Source organism: Lissotriton helveticus, chromosome 1_1 (genome assembly GCF_964261635.1).
Source record: "Lissotriton helveticus chromosome 1_1, aLisHel1.1, whole genome shotgun sequence".
Classification (NCBI taxonomy): domain Eukaryota; kingdom Metazoa; phylum Chordata; class Amphibia; order Caudata; family Salamandridae; genus Lissotriton; species Lissotriton helveticus.
This window is the reverse complement of record NC_136057.1, coordinates 639,652,733-639,677,058: the sequence shown is the minus strand read 5'-3', so window position 1 is coordinate 639,677,058 and position 24,326 is coordinate 639,652,733. Positions and strand designations below refer to the sequence as shown.

Here is a 24,326-nt window from a genome sequence, read left to right as displayed (position 1 = left end):
GGGTGTGGTGGAGTTGGATGTGGTGGTGGAGGTGGGTGTGGTGGTGGACGTGGTGGTGGTGGACCTAGTGGTGGTGGATGTGGTGGTGGACGTGGTGGTTGATGTGTGAGTGGTAGTGGTGGACATGGTGGTGCTGGACATTGTGGTAGTGGATGTAGTGGTGGTGGACGTATTGGTGGTGGATGTGGTGGTGGTGGTGGTGGACATGGTGGTGGTGGTGGTGGATGTGGTGGTGGTGGACGTGGTGGTGGTGCATGTGGTGGTGGTGGATGTGGTGGTGGTGGGTGGTGGACGTATTGGTGGTGGATGTGGTGGACATGGTGGTGGTGGACATGGTGGTGGTGGATGTGGTGGTGGTGGATGTGGTGGTGGTGGACATGGTGGTGCTGGGTGTGGTGGAGTTGGATGTGGTGGTGGAGGTGAGTGTGGTGGTGGACGTGGTGGTGGTGAGTGTGGTGGACCTAGTGGTGGTGGACGTGGTGGTTGATGTGGTGGTTGTGGACATGGTGGTGATGGACGTGGTGGTGAAGGACATGGTGGTGGTGGACATGATGGTTGTGGACATGGTGGTGATGGACGTGGTGGTGATGGACTTGGTGGTGGTGGACGTGGTGTTGGTGGACATGGTGGACGTGGTGGTGGATGTGGTGGATATGATGGTGTTGGATGTGGTGGTGATGGATGTGGTGGTGGGGATAGTGGTGGTGGACATGGCGGTGGTGGTGCTGGGTGTGGTGGTGGTGGACGTGGTGGTGGATGTGGTGGACATGGTGGTGGTGGATGTGGTGGTGGTGGTGGTAGTGGTGGTGGACATAGTGGTGGTGCTGGGTGTGCTGGTGGTGGACGTGGTGGTGGTGGACATGGTGGTGGTGGACATAGTGGGGATGGATGTAGTGTTATGTTATGTTATGTTAATAACTTTTATTCAGCGCACAGCTGCCCCAGCGAAGGGGCGTCCTGGCGCCTGATCAAGTACCACAACATAACAGATCGCCACTGAGAAGAAGAAATTAATTAACGGAGGTGAACAGATGGGTCTTAATCGCCCGTCTGAAAAGAGTCAGGCTATTCAGGGCACGGATATGGACAGGAAGAGAGTTCCATAGTCCAGCCGCCATAACACAAAAAGAACGACCTCCTATCCTACTCAATCTGAATCTAGGCACGTTCGCTAGGTAGAGAGATTCCGACCTGAGAGACCGCCTGGGGACATATGGGGAAACAAGGCCCATCAAGGCGGGGGGAGACGAGAGTTTCAAGATCTTAAATGTCAAACAGAGTGCCTTAAATTTGATTCTCTGTCTGACCGGCAGCCAATGCAGGGAGGTCAGGACTGCCGATACAGAGCACCGTCTCGGGAGGCCTACAATGGCCCGCGCAGCGGCATTCTGTACTCTCTGCAGTCTAGTCGCCTCAGCCTGATTAACGCCGAGTAACAGAGCACTCCCATAGTCCAGCCGGGAAAGAATGGAGGCTTGGACAACCAGTTGCCGAGTAGGGGGGTCGAAGAATTTAAGGACCGGTCTCAGTCCTCGCAGAATCCCATAACAGGTGGCTGCGATCTTCTTAGTATGGCTGGTAAAAGAAAGGTTGGAATCCAGCCAGACCCCCAAGTTCTTCACTTCGGCCGCTGGAATGGGAGTCACCCCCAGCTCAGGAGGCCACCATTGATCTCCCCACGAATCCGCTTGCTTTCCTAAAATCAGGACTTCGGTTTTCTTGGCGTTTAACTGTAAACAGTTAATACGCATCCAGTCCGCCACGGCAAGAAGCCCTGCGCGAAACCTGGGGGCAGTCACCTCAGGGTCCCCACTGAGTGTCACCGCTAGCTGCGTGTCATCGGCATAAGATGTCATGGTTAAGCCAGATTGTCTAACTACGGCAGCTAGCGGTTTCACATACAAGTTGAACAGCGTGGGGCTCAACGCCGAACCCTGAGGGACTCCTAACCCCAGAGGATGGAACGAGGACTGACCAGGAGGAATGGCCACTTTAAAAAACCGGTCCGAAAGGAAAGAGCGGAACCATTGAAGAGCCTTGCCCTCAAGTCCCACTTCCTCCAACCTCCGCAACAAAATGCCATGAGACACAGTATCAAATGCGGCGCTCAGATCTAACAAAAGGAGCGCCGCTGTCTGCCCCACATCCAGCACCGAACGGAGATGTTCGCTCATAAAGAGCAGAGCCGTTTCGGTGCTGTGTTGTGCCCGAAAGCCATTCTGACTCTCGTCAAGAATATTATTACGAGAGAGATGGGCAGACAAGATGGAATTTACATGTGCCTCAGTGACCTTGGCGGTCCAGGGCAGGAGGGAGATGGGGCGATAGTTCTCAGGGAGCAGAGGGTCTAGACTAGGCTTCTTCAATATAGGGCTGACCACAGCTTGCTTCCAAGAAGCAGGAACCACGCCTTCCGTAAGTGAAAGATTAATCAGGTCCAGTATGGGTTCACGACACAGGGGCGGGAGGAGAGTGATAAGCTCTGGCTTCAAAGGATCTAAAGGAGAGCCCGATTTAATTTTGAGGCTCAGGGTGTCAAATGCCTCAGCCGACATAGCAGGCAAGGAGGACAGAGGTTCACAATCTGGAACCCTAACAGGCCTGGGCTCAGCATCGGGCACAGCTGGCATAAACCCTCGGTAGATTATCTGCACCTTCTCCACGAAAAAGGATGCCAAGCTTTCACAATGAGAGTCCGTGCAGATTTCTAGCGAGGTGGCCCGTTTACCCATCAGATCTTTAAGCACCTTAAAAATTAATTTAGATGGGTTAGGGCTGTTGGAGAACTCAAACGCATAATATGCTGCCCGGGCTTGACAGATAGCTCTGTGATAGCTCTTAAGCTGGGTAAAGTACAATGATTTCAGTGTGGGGTCAAAAGACTTCCTCCACGCCCTCTCCGCTTGTCGGCAAGTTCTCTTGAGCTCAGCAAGGGACTCATTATACCAAGGACTGCGGGTTTTAGCATGACATTTCGACCAACGCATTGGTATAAGAGAATCGAGGGCAGTACGGACCCAAGCACAGAACTGTTCATATCCCTGTTCAACATTCGACAGGTTGCCCAAGGGCTGTGCCTCGAGAATATTAACAAACTCCTCCATTTTAAGCTTACGCCAATTTCTTTTGAAGGTCAATCTGTCCACAGGTTTAAATTGGTGATCATCCAGAGGGCATGATACTTTAACCAATAGATGATCAGTCCAGCCCACCACCATCGGGTCAGATGCCAAAGCCCGGTCCAAGGTGGTAAAAAAGGGGTCGAGAATGTGACCTCCTCTGTGGGTAGGGGCAGTGACAAGTTGGTTCAACTGCATGGCTTCCAGATCCGCTATCAAAGAGCTGATAGATAAAGAAGATGTCTGATCAAGATGTATATTCAGATCACCAATGATGTTAAAATTAGCACATCTAGGAGCCAGGGAGTTAACCATGTCAACGAGAGCGGCCTTAAAGACCGTGTCATTCCCTGGAGGGCGATAGATTAACAGACCACTAAAAGTGAACTGATGGCTGACAGTGACCTTGAAAGCGGCGCTTTCGCACATCGGCAGATCAAGGGCTTGCCAGACCGCCGGAAAGCAAGATTTTGTTGCCAAAGCTATGCCTCCACCCCTGGTAGTACGGTTCAGGGTGAAGACCGTGTAGGTGGAAGGAAAGGCCAAATTTATTATGGCCGAGTCGGTGTCCTGTAACCACGTCTCAGTGAGAAAAATAAGATCCGGTGAGTCCTTGTCGATCATATCGCGAAGGGACTGATGGTGCTTAACCAATGATCTGACATTAAGGCTCCATATACTGAGTGCTCGCCCGGAAATGTCAGTATGCGCAGCTAGGGTAGACCTTTCAGAGGAGCGCACCCCACTAGGGGGATCCAACGAAAACCTGCCACACGGACAGTCATAGGGTCCCACAAGTGGGCACACCGGAGCATGAGTACAATCCGAGTGACCGTCTCTTAAGGTAAGGAGGTCAGTACGATTGTACCTGAGTGGCATGATAAAGTCCATGGTGTAAAGAGGACTGATGCCAGAGTCCTGTGCCCGTACCCGCTACCTCGACGCGGACGAGCGCAGACGGGCACGACTCCGGCACAGCGCAGGCGTCACCACTGCGCGTCCCGCTGCGCGGGAGAGGACGACTTTAAATAGGCGTCTCAAAGTACATCACGAGCGTGGGGACGCTCCAAGATGGCGCCCACAGGAAGTAGAACTCACCCAATCCAAAATGGCGCCCACAGTTATCCACCCCGGGACCCGGACCCGCCAAACAGCGGTGACAGTTCCTCAATTTAAATGCAGGTAAGGGGACTTGAGCCACACAGGGGCGCTACGTTAAAATCAGCAAATACAGCAAACTGAATAAACTAAATATGATAAAGGCGAGTTAAAAGTGCAGCGCACTAGCAGCGCGACCTGCGCAGAATGCAGCAGATGATCAAGGAAAGAGGTGTAAAAGTCCGCCTTAAATAGGCGTCTCAAAGTACATCACGAGCGTGGGGACGCTCCAAGATGGCGCCCACAGGAAGTAGAACTCACCCAATCCAAAATGGCGCCCACAGTTATCCACCCCGGGACCCGGACCCGCCAAACAGCGGTGACAGTTCCTCAATTTAAATGCAGGTAAGGGGACTTGAGCCACACAGGGGCGCTACGTTAAAATCAGCAAATACAGCAAACTGAATAAACTAAATATGATAAAGGCGAGTTAAAAGTGCAGCGCACTTAGTGGTGGTGGATGTGGTGGTGGTTGTGGACGTGGTGGTGGTGGATTTGGTGGTGGTGGATATGATGGTGGTGGTGGATGTGGTGGTGGATGTGGTGGTGGTGGATGTGGTGGTGGAGGAGGTGGTGGTGGTAGTAGTGGTGGACATGGTGGTGGTGGTGGGTGGTGGACGTAGTGGTGGTGGATGTGGTGGTTGTGAACATAGTGGTGGTGGTTTTGGGCATGGTGGTGGTGGATGTGGTGCTGGGTGTGGTGGTGGTGTATGTGGTGGTGGTGGACGTGGTGGTGGATGTGGTGGTGATGGTGGAGGTGGGTGTGATGGTGGTGGACGTGGTGGTGGATGTGGTGGTGGTGGAAGTAATGGTGGTGGATGTGGTGGTGATGGACGTGGTGGTGGATGTGGTGGTGGTGGTGGAGGTGGGTGTGGTGGTGGACATGGTGGTGGTGGACATGGTGGTGGTGTACGTATTGGTGGTGGATGTAGTGGTGGTGGATGTGGTGAATGTGGTGGTGGTGGAGGTGGTGATTGTGGATGTGGTGGATGTGGTGGTGGTGGACATGGTGGTGGATGTGGTGGTGATGGAAGTGGTGGTGGTGGAGGTGGGTGTGGTGGTGGTGGACGTGATGGTGCTGGATATCGTGGTAGTGGACGTAGTGGTGGTGGACATGGTGGTGGTGGACGTAGTGGTGGTGGATGTGGTGGTGAAGGTGGTGGACGTGGTGGTGGTGGATGTGGTGGTGGTGGATGTGGTGGTGGTGGTGGTTGGTGGATGTGTTGGTGGTGGAGGTGGGTGCGGTGGTGGTGGTGGACGTGGTGAAGGTGGCCATTGTGGACATGGGGGTGGTGGATGTGGAGGTGGTGGACGTGGTGGTGTTGGACGTGGTGGTGGTGGATGTGGTGGACGTGATGGTGGTGGATGTGCTGGTGGTGGACGTGGTGGTGGTGGATGTGATAGTGGTGGATGTTGTGGTGGTGGTGGTGAGTGTGGTGGTGGTGGATGTGGTGGTGGTGGATGTGGTGGTGGATGTGGTGGTGGTGGATGTGGTGGTGGATTTGGTGGTGGGGGTGTGGTGGTGGTGGACGTGTGGACGTGGTGGTTGTGGACGTGGTGGTGATGGACGTGGTGGTGGATGTGGTGGTGGACATGGTGGTGGATGTGGTGGATATGGTGGTGGTGGACATGGTGGTGCTGGATGTGGTGGTGGTGGATGTGGTGGTGGTGGTGGACGTGGTGGTGGTGGTGCTGGGTGTGATGGTGGTGGACGTGGTGGTGGTGGAGGTGGGTGTGGTGGTGGTGGACATGATGGTGGTGGACGTGGTGGTGGTGGACATTGTGGTGGTGAACATAGTGGTGGTGGACATAGTGGTGGTGGATGTAGTGGTGGTGGATGTAGTTGTGGTGGTGGTGGATGTGGTGGTGATGGATGTGGTGGTGGTGGACATGGTGGTGGTGGACGTGGTGGTGGTGGATGTGGTGGTGGTGGATGTTGTGGTGGACGTGGTGGTGGTGGACGTGGTGGTGGTGGACATGGTGGTAGTGGACATAGTGGTGGTGGACGTGGTGGTGGTGGATGTGGTGGTGGATGTGGTGGTGGAGGGTTTGGTGGTGGTGGACGTGGTGGTGATGGATGTGGTGGTGGTGGATGTAGTGGACGTGGTGGTTGTGGACATGATGGTGATGGACATGGTGGTGATGGACGTGGTGGTGGTGGACATGGTGGTGGTGGACATGGTGGTGGTGGATGTGGTGGTGGTGGATCTAGTGGTGGTGGATGTAGTGGTGGTGGATGTGGTGGTGGTGGAGGTGGTGATTGAGGACGTGGTGGTAGTGGACGCGGTGGTGGATGTGGTGGTGGTGGACATGGTGGTGGTGGAGGTGGTGATTGTGGACGTGGTGGTGGTGGACGTGGTCGTGGATGTGGTGGTGGAGGTAGTGGTGGTGGACATGGTGGTGGTGGAGGTGGTGGTGGATGTGGTGGTGGTGGTGGAGGTGGGTGTGGTGGTGGTGGATGTGGTGGTGGTGGACGTAGTGGTGGTGGATGTAGTGGTGGTGGATGTGGTGGATTTGGTGGTGGTGGAGGTGGTTGTGGAGGTGGTGATTGTGGACGTGATGGTGGTGGATGTGGTGGTGGTGGATGTGGTGATGGTGGACATGGTGGTGGTGGTGGTGGGTGGTGGACGTGGTGGTGATGGAGATGGGTGTGTTGGTAAACCTGCAGGAGTCTGCCAGCAGGCTGTGCAAAATTCAGCAGCGCCTCTATGCGTTTGTTGCAATGCACAGACTTCACACAGAATTTGGCATCACGGTATAGTACACAATAAAACATTTCTTAGCACATAATTAAATAAGAAGCTCAAAAGAGCTCTTTCTGCATCTCTGGCAAGTGTGAATGAACAGCACCGTAAACCTCTAAGAAACGAGACCAGAACGGGTAGGAATGCGTACAGTGTAGTTTCTGTAAGACTTTCCGAAAGTGACCCTAATCAGGACATAATAAACCTTTCATGTCTATTTTACAACATCTAGATAGCAAAAGACTGGGATCCAATGATGAAAGCGGAGGTGACACCAAAGTAGCAGGAAGCAACAATATAATTTATGGCCGTATTACCTCGGCTGTTTAATCGGATGTGATCTTGGGCATGACAGCCTTCAGCGAGCAAAGCCAGAAACGGCGGGGGCGGGGAGCGGATTCCTTTGAACTCTGATGCCAGCTGCAAGCAAACCTGCATGATTGAGGAAAGAGGCAAATGGTGTGCGATGTACACGCACCCGCACACATGCACTGTAGACAATCCGCCTATGGGTGCATTTTTGAGAGCCCTTACTTAAGTCTCGCTGAAAACGCCTGCGCGTTCGCTCAGCGAGACCTAAAAATCTGTCACCCATGCCCAAGTCACTAGCAAGTAGGACTGTGGAAACACCCTCTATGCCGGGATCAGCAAGCAACACACTAGAAGACTACAAACCATCCAGAACTCTGCAGCCAGACTGATCCTCAACCTCCCACACAGAACTCACATCCCTCCACACCATACCACAGGAAACTACACTGGCTCCCGATACACAAACGTGTACAATTCAAATTCCTTACACACACATTCAAGGCACTTCACAACTCAGCCCCACCTAACATGAAGAGTCTCATCTTCTTCCACCAACCATCCAGACACCTCCATTCTGCAGGACTCTTACTCGCACACATCCCACGCATACACACAACCAGATCAGGAGGAAGAGCATTCTCTTACATCACTCTTAAAGCATGGAACGACCTCACACTCCACACCAGAGCCCCCTCTTCTCTTCTTGAATTCTGCGAGAAGCTGAAGACCTCTCTTTTCATTAACTAATCGACTATATGCGGTGCTAGGCACACACACCTGCAAAGTGCCAGGATCGTAGGCTTTGCAAATACACATGACTTCTCACCTCCCCATGGAACTGCTTATATGACCTGGCCCCACCAATACCTTGATGAACCTGGCTCCTACGCCAACACTAGAATTGGCCATGACACTTCAATTGGGTCCAAGTGTATAACAATTGTGTGGAAAGATAAGTGTTGGGGGACGAAATCTGACATGAATCTGAATGAAGCATTATAGGACCTGGACTACCATGGGGTGCTGACAGCAAGTGTACGTAGTTTGTGTGACCATTATCACTGCGTACGATGAGCAACAAGGACCGTGTGAACGGTTGCTACAGGACATGCGAGCCGAGCCCTGGTGCGGATGACAAACAGCAGGACAGTACCGTGTAATTCTAAATTGTAATTGTATTGATATAGCGCTCACTGCCCCTGACGAGGCGTCGAAGCGCGTAAGCAGCGTGTCTCCTGTAGAGGCGGTGGCGGGGCTCTGGCTCTGTGAATGCCAACTCCTTTCTGAGGATAGGTGAACCCCGCTGTGCCCGGTACACGGGGTGTGCTAGTTTCATCACTGTTTGCTGAAGTTTTGGGTGAAAGTTGGTGCTAGTTGTGTTTTCACGCTGAGAGTTGCCCCCACCATCCTTCACCCCGCCGGGCAGACAGTAGACACCGGAGGGCGGGAGCGCACGCCCCTGCCCGTCCTCAGCTAGTGAGGGTCAGTCGGACCCTCCCCCGGCGCCCCCATGCGGTGATGTCAGGCAGGGAGGCGGAGAGTGTACCCCGCGGAGGGGCGGGGGGCGCTGGGGTGTAGCGCAGAGTACAGAGCGGTGCCGGGGAGCAGGGCGCCCTGCAGCAGAGGGGCCGGCATGGCTTTCTAGCAGCATCAGGACGGTCGGAGGCAGCGCACAGGGGGCGATGCTGAGGCGGCTCTCAGTGGAGGGCGCGCTCCCTGGCCCGTGATCCCGCCGCCTGCCCACGCTCATGGTGTCCTGCACCATTCCCAGCTCAGCCATGTTCCCGGCGTTGCTGCTGCTGCTCTTCGGCGTGCCCTCCGGCCGCGGGTGCCAGCTGCCCTCGGACTGGCGACCCCTGAGCGAGGGCTGCAGGGCGGAGCTGGCCGAGATCATCGTGTACGCGCGGGTGCTGGCGCTGCACCCCGAGCAGTACAGCGCCCACAACCAGCTGCCCTGGCAGCTGCCGCCCTCCCGCGGGGGGCTGCTCTACTCCGCCGAGGTGGAGTTACTGTGCGACCAGGCCTGGGGCAGCATGTTGGAGGTGCCCGCCGGCTCCCGGCTCAACCTCACCGGCCTCGGCTACTTCTCGTGCCACTCGCACACCGTGCTGCAGGACGACGCCTACTTCTTCTTCCTCAGGTGAGCCAGGCGCGTCAGTCCGACACAGGAGTGTGGGCTTCTGTGTGCAGAGCACAGGGGGCTGTACAACGAGTATAGATGGCGCTGCACGTGCTGAGAGCAGCTTACCTTGCCACGTATGGCAGTGTGCGTGCAGATGACTGCTTACCTTGCACAGGGTGGCACTGTGCGTGCAGAGGACTGCTTACCTTGTACAGTGTGGCACTGTGCGTGCCGAGGACTGCTTACCTTGCAAGTATGGAGGTGTGCGTGCAGATGACTGCTTACCGTGCACGGCGTGTCACTGTGCGTGCAAAAGACTGCTTACCTTGCACGGCGTGTCTCTGTGCGTGCAGAGGACTGCTTCCCTTGCAACGTATCGCAACGTGCGTGCAGAGGATTGCTTACCTTGCAACTTATCGCAACGTGCGCGCAGAGGACTGCTTACCTTGTGGGGCGTGTCACTGTGCGGGCAGAGGACTGCTTACCTTCCACAGTGTAGCGCTGTGCGTGCAGGAGATTGCTTACCCAGTTACTCTGCACAGTGTGGCACCGTGTGAGTGTGGTGTGGTACCATAGAGAGTGTGGCACTGCACGTGCAGGTGACTGCTTACTTTACAGAGTGTGGCACTGCACGTACAGATGACTGATTACCTTGCACAGTGTGGCACTGTGCTTGCAGATGAGTGCTTACCTTGCAACGTATGGCAGTGTGCGTGCAGGAGCCTGCTTACCTTGCACGGCGTGTCAAAGTGCGAGCAGAGGACTGTTTACCTTCCACAGTGTACCGCTGTGCCTGTATGGAATTGCTCACCCAGTTACTCAGTTACTCTGTACCTTGCAGTGTGTGGCACTGCACGTGCAGAGGCCTGCTTACCTTGCACAGTGTTACAAAAGGGGGTGGTGATGGACGGAGCATCTGAACCAATCAAACACTCACACCCAGTCAAAAGATCTGGGTTTGATCCATCACCGTTCTTTAGCCCACTCTGCCACCCCAGTTCAGTAGCACTGTGCGGGAAGGGGACTACTTACCTTACGGGCCGGCCTAAGGCATGTGCAAGCTGTGCACCTGCACAGGGCCGCCAAACCCCAGGGGCCGCCACGCCAAATGTATATCCTTAGATACATATTTGCTTGGCGGCCCCTGGCAGGGATTTGGCGGCCTCGGGCCCCCTAACTACACTCCCTGCTCAGGGCCTCCGTGAGCCTAGAGCCGGCCCTGGTGGGGCACTGCACGTGCAGGCGACTGTTTACCTTACAATGTGTGGCACTGCACGTGCAGAGGCCTGCCTACCTTGCACACTGTAGCACTGTGCGGGAAGGGGACTACTTACCTTACAGAGTGTGCCGCTGCACCTGCAGAGGCATTCCTACCTTGCATGGCGTGTCACTAGGGCTAAAAGGGCTTCAGCACCCCAACCCGCCCCCCCCTCTAGGACATCAAAAGAATGAAGTGGCAACCCTAGTCATAAGACAAAGTTTGTTGCAGTATCAGCACATTATTTATTTCCTCCACCCTCGATGCAGAGTTACTTCACGTGTCTGGGAATGCACCCTGCATTCAGACAACTCACTCCTTATTCTTGCCCTTCATTTTCAACCTCATCCTGCACTCACAGTGATCACCATGCACTCACAGTGATCACCATACACTCACACTGATCACCATGCACTCACCCCATTCACCCACTCACTATGCACTTTGATTCCTCTCAACTCTGCACTCACAGTGCAATTGTGCTCTTCACCCTGTACCTCACCCTGGAGTCACACAAACACACTACTCACCCTGCACATGTGACACTTCACTCACCTGTCCTCTCACTGCTCAATCTGCAATCTCACTCAAACAAGCCCTTCACTAACCATGCTGCATTTATTCGTCCCACTCTGTGCTTACATCCGCACTCAAATTCAGATGGTCACCTCACTCACCCTGCAGTCCCTCATCTTACTCTACTCTCACACTGTCACTGTGCACTCACATGGGCACTCCTGCCACCCACACAGTGCAGAAGTTTAATGCGCCTGCTACAAAGAACGTGTACCATGCAGATCACAGAACTGAGTTAGAGCAAACTATGGGTAGCATTGTAAAAAAATGAAATGTTTGTCAGAAATGTGCTATAGCGAGATGAGGTGCGTTGTTGGTGAGTGGTAGTGAGGGAATTCACGAAGAAGGAGGAAATGGGGGAGGGGCGCCAAAAAAGATTGTTGCACTGTGTGCGACCAGTGCTAGGGCTAGCCCTGGCTGGGAGTGTTAGCATCCCCCCGCCCCCACTGCCCCCTCCCTCTCGCAGTTTGGGTCTAGTTGCGCCCCTGGTGCAGAGGACTGCTTACCTTGCACAGTCTGGCACTGTGCAGGCAGGGGACTGCTTACCTTACAGAGTGTGGCACTGTGCATGCAGAGGACTGCTTACCTTGCACAGTGTGGCACTGTGCGTGCAGAGGACTGCTTACCTTGCACAGTGTGGCACTGTGCATGCAGAGGACTGCTTACCTTGGACACTGTGGCACTGTGCGTGCAGAGGACTGCTTACCTTACAGAGTGTGGCACTGTGCATGGAGAGGACTACTTACCTTGGACAGTGTGGCACTCTGCGCGCAGAGGACTGCTTACCTTGCACAGTGTGGCACTGTGCGTGCAGACGACTGCTTACCTTACAGAGTGTGGCACTGTGTGTGCAGAGGACTGCTTATCTTACAGAGTGTGGCACTGTGCGTGAAGAGTACTCCTTACATTTTAGAGTGTCACGCTGTGCGTGCAGGGGACTGCTTACCTTGCAGAGGGTGGCACCTCTGTGAGACGGACTGCGGACCGTGCAGAGTGCGCCACTGTGTTTGCGGGGAAGGGGGAGTATGGCACTGTTTTTGAGCAAGGCAGGGCACTGCAAAGGTGGCATGGTGTACACGTGCAGAGGACTTCATAGCTAACGGTGTGTGCAGAAAGCTGCTTATGCAGAGTGGCACTGTGGCAGGGGACACAAGAGCCGGCAGGGCGTGGCACTGTGTGTGCTTCGTTACTAATGCTTTGAGGGGGGAAGTGCCCAAAGTAGAGCCAAGAGATCCCAATAGCAGGAGTTCTCTTGTGAAGAAAAGCGACTTCTGTGAAGAATGGAGGTGATTAAGAGAGAGATGCACTTCCGGGGTGGGGGTACAGGGCTGTCATGAGGTAGGAGTGACCCATTGTAAAACGTGCGTCCGCGCAGATAGCCACCCTGCATCCATCATGCAGACTCACGAGGGATTGAGGAAAGCGAGGCGCCCTCCTACGTCTGTCTATGCCAAGTGTTGGGTCGTTCGTGCACGATGATTATAACAGTTTTCCACTTTTTAAGAAACACAATCGCACTCTGAGTGAAAACACACAGACGAACGCACATAAGACTCAGACTTGTGGGCAAACACTGTGGGTATAAATGTTGGACTTTCCTGTGTTTTACCCTCTCAAAGGTCGTCAGAGGTGGCCGCCTGTCCGGTCAATTGTGAAACAAATGTCCCGTAGTTAATTGCTCGAACGCAGAGACAGACGTTAGCATCGTTTTGGCCCTAGATGTGGGGCACGTAGTGTGCAGGGCCGCCCACCAAAGTAGCATCTCCGTCCCGTGATTGGCGCCACTTGTTGCGAACAACTACACACAGGCAGTATCCAGCGACATGTTGCATAATTGTTACCTGTGCTACGCAGAAGCATTTCATGGTTACTGCCTTTCTACATTGACGTCGCAGATGTTTACCTAATTTGTCTCTTCATACACCTCAGTATTGCATGTTGGGTAGGCCTGGGTAGAGTAGCGAAACCCCACAAAGTGACCAAAAAAACTCTGTAGCGCTATGCGGAGTTCTGCAAGCAGAGGAATGCGTTAGGTCATGCGATAGCGCTGATTTTTAGCACTGGTAAATGGTTCAGTGACTTAATATCGAGGGACATAATATAGAATGACCAAAATATCGACTCCAAAATATCGAAGGACAAAATATAGAATCCCTATCTACAAACAGGTAAGTACTAACATATCGAATCCAAAATATAGATAGTTAAAAATATAGTTAACTAAAATATCGAATTTTTTAAATATATTAAAAATAATATAAAATTAATTAAATATTAAAAACAATTAAATAAAACATACTTAAAATAATGTAAAAAATCTTAAAATATAAAAATAATAAATGTAATGTAAAAAAAAGTAGAGAATTTGTTGGATAACGAGAGGGTAAAAATTACTATACCCACTCCAGTGAGTGCAACAGTAGGGAAAACGTTGGATAGCGTAGGGGTAAAAATTACTATTCCCACTCCAAAGAGTGCAACAGTAGGGAAAGCGTTGGATAGCGGAGGGGTAAAAATTACTATTCCCACTCCAGTGAGTGCAACAGTAGGGAAAGCGTTGGATAGCGTAGGGGTAAAAATTACTATACCCACTCCAGTGAGTGCAACAGTAGGGAAAACGTTGGATAGCGGAGGGGTAAAAATTACTATTCCCACTCCAAAGACTGCAACAGTAGGGAAAGCGTTGGATAGCGGGGGGTAAAAATTACTATTCCCACTTCAGAGAGTGCAACAGTAGGGAAAGCGTTGGATAGCGGGAGGGTAAAAATTACTATTCCTACTCCAAAGAGTGCAACAGTAGGGAAAGCGTTGGATAGCGTAGGGGTAAAAATTACTATTCCCACTCCAGTGAGTGAAACAGTAGGGAAAGCGTTGGATAGCGGAAGGGTAAAAATTACTATTCCCACTCCAGTGAGTGCAACAGCAGGGAAAGTGTTGGATAGCGTAGGGGTAAAAATGACTATTCCCACTCCAGTGAGTGCAACAGTAGGGAAAGCGTTAGATAGCGGAGGGGTAAAAATTACTATTCTCACTCTAGAGAGTGCAACAGTAGGGAAAGCATTGGATAGCGTAGGGGTAAAAATTACTATACCCACTCCAGTGAGTGCAACAGTAGGGAAAACGTTGGATAGCGGAGGGGTAAAAATGACTATTCCCACTCCAAAGACTGCAACAGTAGGGAAAGTTTAGTATAGCAGGTGGGTTTGGGGGTAAAAATTACTATTCCCACTCCAGAGAATGCAACGGTAGGGAAAGCGTTGGATAGCGGGAGGGTAAAAATTACTATTCCCACTCCAGAGAGTGCAACAGTAGGGAAAGCGTTGGATAGTGGGAAGGTAAAAATTACTATTCCCACTCCAGTGTGTGCAACAGTAGGGAAAGTGTTGGATAGCTTAGGGGTAAAAATGACTATTCTCACTCCAGTGAGTGCAACAGTAGGGAAAGCGTAGGATAGCGTAGGGGTAAAAATTACTATTCCAACTCCATAGAGTGCAACAGTAGGGTAAGTAATGATTTAATATTAAAATTAAATTAAATTAATGATCAATACCAATTAAAAATTAATTAAAAATAATTACCAATTAATACAAATGAATTACCAATTAAAAACATTAATTACCAATTAAAAAAAGTAATTACTAATTAATAAAAATGAATTACTAATAAATAAAAATTAATTACCAATTAATAATTATCTATTAATTATCAATACATATAAATAAAAATAATTTTTTACTTTATTACAATTAAATCACTTCCCACGCTATTCCCCTATAAACCCACAACCCCCTCCAAATAAATACAATTAACATAATTATCAATTATTAAAAATAATGTACCAATTAATAACAATTAATTACCCATTAATAACAATTAATTACCAATTAAAAATTAATTATCAATCTATTAACTATCAAGACATATAAATTAAAATTTATATTTAATTTACTATAAGTAAATAACTTCCCACCCTATTCCCCTGTAAACCCACAACCCACTATGGAATTAAATTACGCAAACATTAAATTATATAACATTCATTACTTTAAAAAAATGAAACATACATTGCAAAATTAATACATAATTTTAATACATATACTACCATACATAACACTAAAAAAAATTAAATATTATGGAAATCGATATTTTAAATTAGATATTATGGAATTCGATATTTCATACCCTAAATTCGATAATCTGTGCTGTCTATATTTTAGTAATTCGATATTTTGGGCTGTCTATATTTTGGAATCGATATTTAGGGTGTTCACCGGAAAAACTCTGCCAACTCTGCGAGCAGAGCGGAATTTCATGCCCAGGACTAATGCTGGGTTGAAAGTAAGCAGAGTATCTGCCAACTCTAATGTAGAGATAGTGTGGCTGATGTGGTCCCTTGGTGATCTGAGGTTGGCGCCTGGGTTACAGAGATCATTGGATCGGATGTGTTGGTCCACACACCAGTCTCCAAGGCACTCTGGTTCCACTCTGCTGCTGATTAAATTTGCCACCCTGCCCTCTCAGACAGCAGTGAACAGCCCCAGGCAGCTGCCTTGCAGGAATGTTTTGGTTCTGAGTGAGCCTGTCATTTCTTGTAGGCTGCAGTTTTCCTTGCAGATAGAGTTGCCTCGTGGGTGCCGGGGGCTGCCAAACTTGCAGAGAGAGGCCCTAAGCATGGGGCGGGTGGGGGAGGGCAGGAGGGATTGGGTGTGGCTAACTATCAGAGTGTGGCACTGTGCAAAGAAGGGCACTGCTTATTTCGCTCTACCTGCAGCGAGGTTGAAAGCGTAGGAATGAGAAAATGCACATGGGGCACAATAGACCAAAAGGAGGTTGTTTGGCTAAGGAAAGGAGGGCACCAGGTCAGAGGTCATAGTATGTATGTGTTGGGATTTATGTAGTGCAAACCTAGCAGTGAAAGAATTGAGCTGTGTGGATAGGAGGGCGTGTCATGGTGGCTCATGCTTGTGTATAGGCGAGCACTGCTTCGCCCAGGCGACTGGAGGATCCGGCTGGGTCCCCTCGATGGCAGACACGCTGCTCTAAAAAAACGCTATTTGAGAATCGCAAATGTATCCTTTGATACATATGCCTCTTAATCTCCCAGCGCCTACCAAAAAATGATTGTCCACTTGTGTAACGTAACTGGTGCCCATGTAGAGCGCACCAATACCTTTGGGCGAGTTTGCGCTATATAAATCTGGAAAAAAACGAGTGTGATGCTGACCCACACAAATGCAAGGAGGAAGTGAGCATCCCTGCTGAAGGTAAAACGACCGTTAAACAACTAGGGTTTGGCTTCAGCGCAGTAAGGCGACGCCACTATAATGATCAACAAAACAAAGTGCCAATACTGCTCAATACTTTCTCTTGATTGGCTAAATAATGAAAAAACAATTATAATGCAAAGACCTCTCTTTCAGTCCTGAATTAATCTTCAAAAATTGTTTTATTTTTTGTTGTCAATTTTATCAAAACATCCTATTTTTCGAGATTATTTTTTACAATGTGACAATTAAAACATCTTATGTACAAAGGGAGCCCTTATCTATTTATACTAAATGTGAATATATACAGAGAATATATGAAATAAAGTGAACATTTTTGCAAGACGAATTCATTCATTCAACAAAGATTGTGACTACTAACATTCAGTATCGCATTCATACTCAGAACATACAGCATCCACTCAAAAATTGAGAAGGGGAGAAAAGAAAAGTGGAAGTGTGTGAGTGTCCCTCACCTACAACTTATTTATTTCTTTAATCAGGTGGGGAGACTATGCCGTAGCTTTTTTTTTAAAAGAATGTTTTTAGTGACTAAACATAGGCCATCGCAAAGTATCTAACTGCTTCTGTTGGTTTGTGATACAAAATATATTTAGATTGGCCTAACAGAAAAAAGGTTGACGCGTTTCTAATCCACTCAAATGTGGGGATTATCCTCAGGACCACGTGGAGATATATCTGTAAGACAAAAGAATGAGCATTCTTACTATCTTAACCTACTGTGCAACCTTCAACTTTGACTCAGACAAGGGGGCAACACTCATGCTTTACGTGGCAGTCTTCGAAGTGTGTCTCGAGTCTTTGTCTGTAGAGGTGGAAAAGAGATTGGCATTTATGTGAGAACCTGATATCAGCAACGATCATGGCCTTAATGTGCTAATTCCGATGTAGTACTCACATGGTGGGAAGCATTCTGTTCAGGGAGACAAAGTGGCCTTTTTTAAGCAAGGATTGGAAATGCAATAGGTCTCGCATTAGGAAAGTTTGAGCGATTGGTATTGTAAATGACACTTTTTTTATTTATGTGTTGGTTTTGAAAATAGCAAAATTAATAGCTTTGTCAGTTACAATGTCAATAGTTTTAACTTTCGCAAATGTGACACCTATAGCATTTGTAATGCAATGTGTGTTGTATTTACGTGACTTAGATGTATTGATATTACAAATAACAATGGCTTTTAATTTTGTAAATAATATGATGGTGAATGCGGTGGTGGTGCATGTGGTGGATGTGGTGGTGGATGTGGCGGTGGATGTCATGGTGGATGTGGAGGTGATGGTGGATGTGGTGGTGGATGTGGTGGTGGATGTGGTGGTGGGTGTGGTGGTAGTGGATGTGGTGATGGTGGATGCGGTGGATGTGGTGATGGTGGATGCGGTGGTGGATGTAGTAGTGGTGGGTGTGGTCGATGTGGTGGTGGTGGATGTGGTGGTGGATGTGGCGGTGGATGTGGCGGTGGATGTGGTGGTGGATGTGGTGGTGGATGTGGTGGTGGATGTGGTGGTGGATGTGGTGGTGGATGTGGTGGTGGATGTGGAGGTGGAGGTGGTGGATGTGGTGGTGGTGGTGGTGGATGCGGTGGATGTGGTGGTGGTGGATGTGGTGGTAGAAGTGGTGGTGGATGTGGTGGTGGATGTGGTGGATGTGGTGGTGGTGGATGCGGTGGATGTGGTGGTGGATGTGGTGGTGGTGGGTGTGGTGGATGTGGTGGTGGATGTGGTGGTGGATGCGGTGGTGGTGCATTTGGTGGCTGTGGTGGTGGTGGATGCGGTGGATGTGGTGGATGTGGCGGTGGATGTCATGGTGGATGTGGAGGTGATGGTGGATGTGGTGGTGGATGTGGTGGTGGATGCGGTGGATGTGGTGGTGGTGGATGCGGTGGTGGTGGTGGATGCGGTGGTGGTGGAAGTGGTGGTGGATGTGTTGGATGTGGTGGTGGATGTGGTGGTGGATGTGGTGGTGAGTGTGGTGGTGGATGCGGTGGTGGTGCATGTGGTGGATGTGATGGTGGTGGATGTGGTGGTGGATGTGGCGGTGGATGTCATGGTGGATGTGGAGGTGATGGTGGATGTGGTGGTGGATGTGGTGGTGGATGTGGTGGTGGATGTGGTGGTGATGGTGGATGTGGTGGTGGATGCGGTGGATGTGGTGGTGGTGGATGCGGTGGATGTGGTGATGGTGGATGCGGTGGTGGTGGTGGATGCGGTGGTGGTGGTGGATGGGGTGGTGGTGGTGGATGGGGTGGTGGATGTAGTGGTGGTGGGTGTGGTGGATGTGGTGGTGGTGGATGTGGCGGTGGATGTGGTGGTGGATGTGGCGGTGGATGTGGCGGTGGATGTGGCGGTGGATGTGGCGGTGGATGTGATGGTGGATGTGATGGTGGATGTGGTGGTGGATGTGGTGGTGGATGTGGTGGTGGATGTGGTGGTGGATGTGGAGGTGGATGTGGAGGTGATGGTGGATGTGGTGGCGGTGGTGGATGCGGTGGATGTGGTGGTGGTGGATGTGGTGGTGGAAGTGGTGGTGGATGTGGTGGTGGATGTGGTGGTGGATGCGGTGGTGGTGCATGTGGAGGATGTGGTGGTGGTGGATGTGGTGGTGGAAGTGGTGGTGGATGTGGATGTGGTGGTGGATGTGGTGGATGTGGTGGATGTGGTGGTGGATGTGGTGGATGTGGTGCATGTGGTGGTGGTGGATGCGGTGGATGTGGTGGTGGATGTGGTGGTGGTGGGTGTGGTGGATGTGGTGGTGGATGCAGTGGTTTTGCATGTGGTGGATGTGGTGGTGGTGGATGTGGTGGATGTGGTGGTGGATGTGGTGGTGGATGTGGAGGTGGATGTGGAGGTGATGGTGGATGTGGTGGTGGTGGTGGATGCGGTGGATGTGGATGCGGTGGATGTGGTGGTGGAAGTGGTGGTGGATGTGGTGGTGGATATGGTGGTGGATGCGGTGGTGGTGCATGACAAGGTAGCGTACTGCTGCTAGGAGCGCTTGGCGCGCTTGCTGATTACCGCATTTTAAAACCCTTTTTCCTTTTGGCTTTTAGGTTTGATTGTTTGGTCCCCCCTGGTTTTACTTCCCCCTCACCTGCACTGTAATTGTTGATTACACCGCCGCTTGGCGGGTCCGGTGCCTGGGGTGGGTTGCCTTTGGTCGCCATCTCTGAGTGGGGTGAGTGTAGTTAGAGGCGCTACTATCCGCCTGCGCTTCAGTGCGCATGAGCCAGCGAGGGAACGCCTACTTAAGGCGAGTCCCTTGCCTTCCTCGCCCTGACAAGGTAGCGTACTGCTGCTAGGAGCGCTTGGCGCGCTTGCTGATTACTGCATTTTAAAACCCTTTTTCCTTTTGGCTTTTAGGTTTGTTTGTTACATACAGCATCCACTCAAAAATTGAGAAGGGGAGAAAAGAAAAGTGGAAGTGTGTGAGTGTCCCTCACCTACAACTTATTTATTTCTTTAATCAGGTGGGGAGACTATGCCGTAGCTTTTTTTTAAAAAGAATGTTTTTAGTGACTAAACATAGGCCATCGCAAAGTTTCTAACTGCTTCTGTTGGTTTGTGATACAAAATATATTTAGATTGGCCTAACAGAAAAAAGGTTGACGCGTTTCTAATCCACTCAAATGTGGGGATTATCCTCAGGACCACGTGGAGATATATCTGTAAGACAAAAGAATGAGCATTCTTACTATCTTAACCTACTGTGCAACCTTCAACTTTGACTCAGACAAGGGGGCAACACTCATGCTTTACGTGGCAGTCTTCGAAGTGTGTCTCGAGTCTTTGTCTGTAGAGGTGGAAAAGAGATTGGCATTTATGTGAGAACCTGATATCAGCAACGATCATGGCCTTAATGTGCTAATTCCGATGTAGTACTCACATGGTGGGAAGCATTCTGTTCAGGGAGACAAAGTGGCCTTTTTTAAGCAAGGATTGGAAATGCAATAGGTCTCGCATTAGGAAAGTTTGAGCGATTGGTATTGTAAATGACACTTTTTTTATTTATGTGTTGGTTTTGAAAATAGCAAAATTAATAGCTTTGTCAGTTACAATGTCAATAGTTTTTAACTTTCGCAAATGTGACACCTATAGCATTTGTAATGCAATGTGTATTTACGTGACTTAGATGTATTGATATTACAAATAACAATGGCTTTTAATTTTGTAAATAATATGATGGTGAATGCGGTGGTGGTGCATGTGGTGGATGTGGTGGTGGATGTGGCAGTGGATGTCATGGTGGATGTGGAGGTGATGGTGGATGTGGTGGTGGATGTGGTGGTGGATGTGGTGGTGGGTGTGGTGGTAGTGGATGTGGTGATGGTGGATGCGGTGGATGTGGTGATGGTGGATGCGGTGGTGGATGTAGTAGTGGTGGGTGTGGTCGATGTGGTGGTGGTGGATGTGGCGGTGGATGTGGCGGTGGATGTGGCGGTGGATGTGGCGGTGGATGTGGTGGTGGATGTGGTGGTGGATGTGGTGGTGGATGTGGTGGTGGATGTGGAGGTGGAGGTGGTGGATGTGGTGGTGGTGGTGGATGCGGTGGATGTGGTGGTGGTGGATGTGGTGGTAGAAGTGGTGGTGGATGTGGTGGTGGTGGTGGATGCGGTGGATGTGGTGGTGGATGTGGTGGTGGTGGGTGTGGTGGATGTGGTGGTGGATGTGGTGGTGGATGCGGTGGTGGTGCATTTGGTGGATGTGGTGGTGGTGGATGCGGTGGATGTGGTGGATGTGGCGGTGGATGTCATGGTGGATGTGGAGGTGATGGTGGATGTGGTGGTGGATGTGGTGGTGGATGCAGTGGATGTGGTGGTGGTGGATGCGGTGGATGTGGTGGTGGTGGATGCGGTGGTGGTGGTGGATGCGGTGGTGGTGGAAGTGGTGGTGGATGTGTTGGATGTGGTGGTGGATGTGGTGGTGGATGTGGTGGTGAGTGTGGTGGTGGATGCGGTGGTGGATGTGGTGGTGGATGCGGTGGTGGTGCATGTGGTGGATGTGATGGTGGTGGATGTGGTGGTGGATGTGGCGGTGGATGTCATGGTGGATGTGGAGGTGATGGTGGATGTGGTGGTGGATGTGGTGGTGGATGTGGTGGTGGATGTGGTGGTGATGGTGGATGTGGTGGTGGATGTGGTGGATGTGGTGGTGGTGGATGCGGTGGATGTGGTGATGGTGGATGCGGTGGTGGTGGTGGATGCGGTGGTGGTGGTGGATGGGGTGGTGGTGGTGGATGGGGTGGTGGATGTAGTGGTGGTGGGTGTGGTGGATGTGGTGGTGGAGGATGTGGCGGTGGATGTGGCGGTGGATGTGGCGGTGGATGTGGCGGTGGATGTGATGGTGGATGTGATGGTGGATGTGGTGGTGGATGTGGTGGTGGATGTGGTGGTGGATGTGGTGGTGGATGTGGAGGTGGATGTGGAGGTGATGGTGGATGTGGTGGCGGTGGTGGATGCAGTGGATGTGGTGGTGGTGGATGTGGTGGTGGAAGTGGTGGTGGATGTGGTGGTGGATGTGGTGGTGGATGCGGTGGTGGTGCATGTGGAGGATGTGGTGGTGGTGGATGTGGTGGTGGAAGTGGTGGTGGATGTGGATGTGGTGGTGGATGTGGTGGATGTGGTGGTGGATGTGGTGGATGTGGTGGATGTGGTGGTGGTGGATGCGGTGGATGTGGTGGTGGATGTGGTGGTGGTGGGTGTGGTGGATGTGGTGGTGGATGCAGTGGTTTTGCATGTGGTGGATGTGGTGGTGGTGGATGTGGTGGATGTGGTGGTGGATGTGGTGGTGGATGTGGTGGTGGATGTGGAGGTGGATGTGGAGGTGATGGTGGATGTGGTGGTGGTGGTGGATGCGGTGGATGTGGATGCGGTGGATGTGGTGGTGGAAGTGGTGGTGGATGTGGTGGTGGATATGGTGGTGGATGCGGTGGTGGTGCATGACAAGGTAGCGTACTGCTGCTAGGAGCGCTTGGCGCGCTTGCTGATTACCGCATTTTAAAACCCTTTTTCCTTTTGGCTTTTAGGTTTGATTGTTTGGTCCCCCCTGGTTTTACTTCCCCCTCACCTGCACTGTAATTGTTGATTACACCGCCGCTTGGTGGGTCCGGTGCCTGGGGTGGGTTGCCTTTGGTCGCCATCTCTGAGTGGGGTGAATGTAGTTAGAGGCGCTACTATCCGCCTGCGCTTCAGTGCGCATGAGCCAGCGAGGGAACGCCTACTTAAGGCGAGTCCCTTGCCTTCCTCGCCCTGACAAGGTAGCGTACTGCTGCTAGGAGCGCTTGGCGCGCTTGCTGATTACTGCATTTTAAAACCCTTTTTCCTTTTGGCTTTTAGGTTTGTTTGTTTGGTCCCCCCTGGTTTTACTTCCCCCTCACCTGCACTGTAATTGTTGATTACACCGCCGCTTGGCGGGTCCGGTGCCTGGGGTGGGTTGCCTTTGGTCGCCATCTTTGAGTGGGGTGAGTGTAGTTAGAGGCGCTACTATCCGCCTGCGCTTCAGTGCGCATGAGCCAGCGAGGGAACGCCTACTTAATGCTCCTCCCCTAGCGTAGCGGGATCGCGTAGCGGGCGTGCCTTCGCGTAGCCGGAGTCGTGCCAGAGTCCTGCCCGTCTGCGCCCGTCCGCGCTAGGACGCGCTGGACGTGGCTGGACCCTGGCCTTGACCGCTGGACGATTCGAGGTAAACAATGTTGTGTTACACTAGGGACAGGCTGCTGGCCATCGGCAAGCTGCAAGTGCCCTGTGAGGTAGCGCGGGTCGGTCTGCTATGCGGCCCTTTCTCATGTATTTGCGGGATGTGCAAACTTGCCGCCCCCCTAATAAGGGGATGCAATGAGGTTGCCGCTGTGGCTGTCAGCCCTAGTCCATCTATCAGTGTCTGGAACCTAAACGTTAGGTCAATGGTCAAACACCATCAAGATATCCTCGATCTTGTAGGTAAGGAGTCGCCGGACGTTTTTTGTCTGACGGAGACCTGGCTGCAAGACGCCGATACGGCCGTTGTGAACCTGGCCTTCCCGCCTGAATACTCAGTGTACACTCTCAACCGAGTCTCTAGAGGTGGGGGTATAGCGCTTGCGGTTAAGTCCTGCTATTCGTGCGTATGGCAAGGGCAAAATATCTCTGGCTGCGAAAGCGCTATGTTTAAGATCGCCATTACGCCTAACTTTGCTTTCTTGGGCCTATTGATCTACCGCCCTCCAGGGAGTGAAGTGGCCTTCAGGATGGCCCTCCCAGATGCCATTAGCACGTTGGCTGCAGGCTGCTCCAATTTCTCTATCCTTGGCGACCTGAACCTCCACTATGATAACTTGTCTAGTCCAGCCGTGTCCAGCTCTGTTGCAGATCTTGAGGCTCTCCAGCTGGTTCAGCTGGTGTCGCAGTCTACTCATGTAGGTGGTCACACCCTAGATCCTTTTTTAACCAACATAGCGGAAGCTAGTATTTCCACTCCAACACCGCTGGCCTGGACCGATCATTATTTGCTACGTATCCAGTGCCCCTTGCCTGAGCCGCATCCCAAACCAATGGTGCGCTCTATTCCTAGACGGCGTTGGAATAAATTGAAACTTGACGATTTTTTCCATCTTTTGTCTACCGACCCGCTAGGTTTAATTGAGTCGGCAGATCATGGCTATGATCGCTTCTGCGAGTGGGTCACTAGGGCACTTGATTCCCTTATTCCAATAGTTTTGTGTAAATGCGGGGCAAGGGATCCTAGCCCGTGGTATGATGACTCGCTGCGGGCACTTAAAAG

The 24,326-nt window shown here is 51.4% G+C and overlaps 1 protein-coding gene across 1 annotated transcript in view; it reads left to right on the top strand.

The window, feature by feature from the left end:
• The first annotated feature begins 8,904 nt into the window (after nucleotides 1-8,904).
• CCDC3 (coiled-coil domain containing 3) overlaps nucleotides 8,905-24,326 on the top strand; it is a 303,242-nt gene continuing 287,820 nt past the window's right edge. The window contains exon 1 of the mRNA XM_078654891.1: nucleotides 8,905-9,473. Within this exon, the coding sequence (XP_078511017.1) occupies nucleotides 9,082-9,473 (392 nt within the window). The 5' untranslated portion in view covers nucleotides 8,905-9,081. The remainder of the gene's footprint in view (nucleotides 9,474-24,326) is intronic.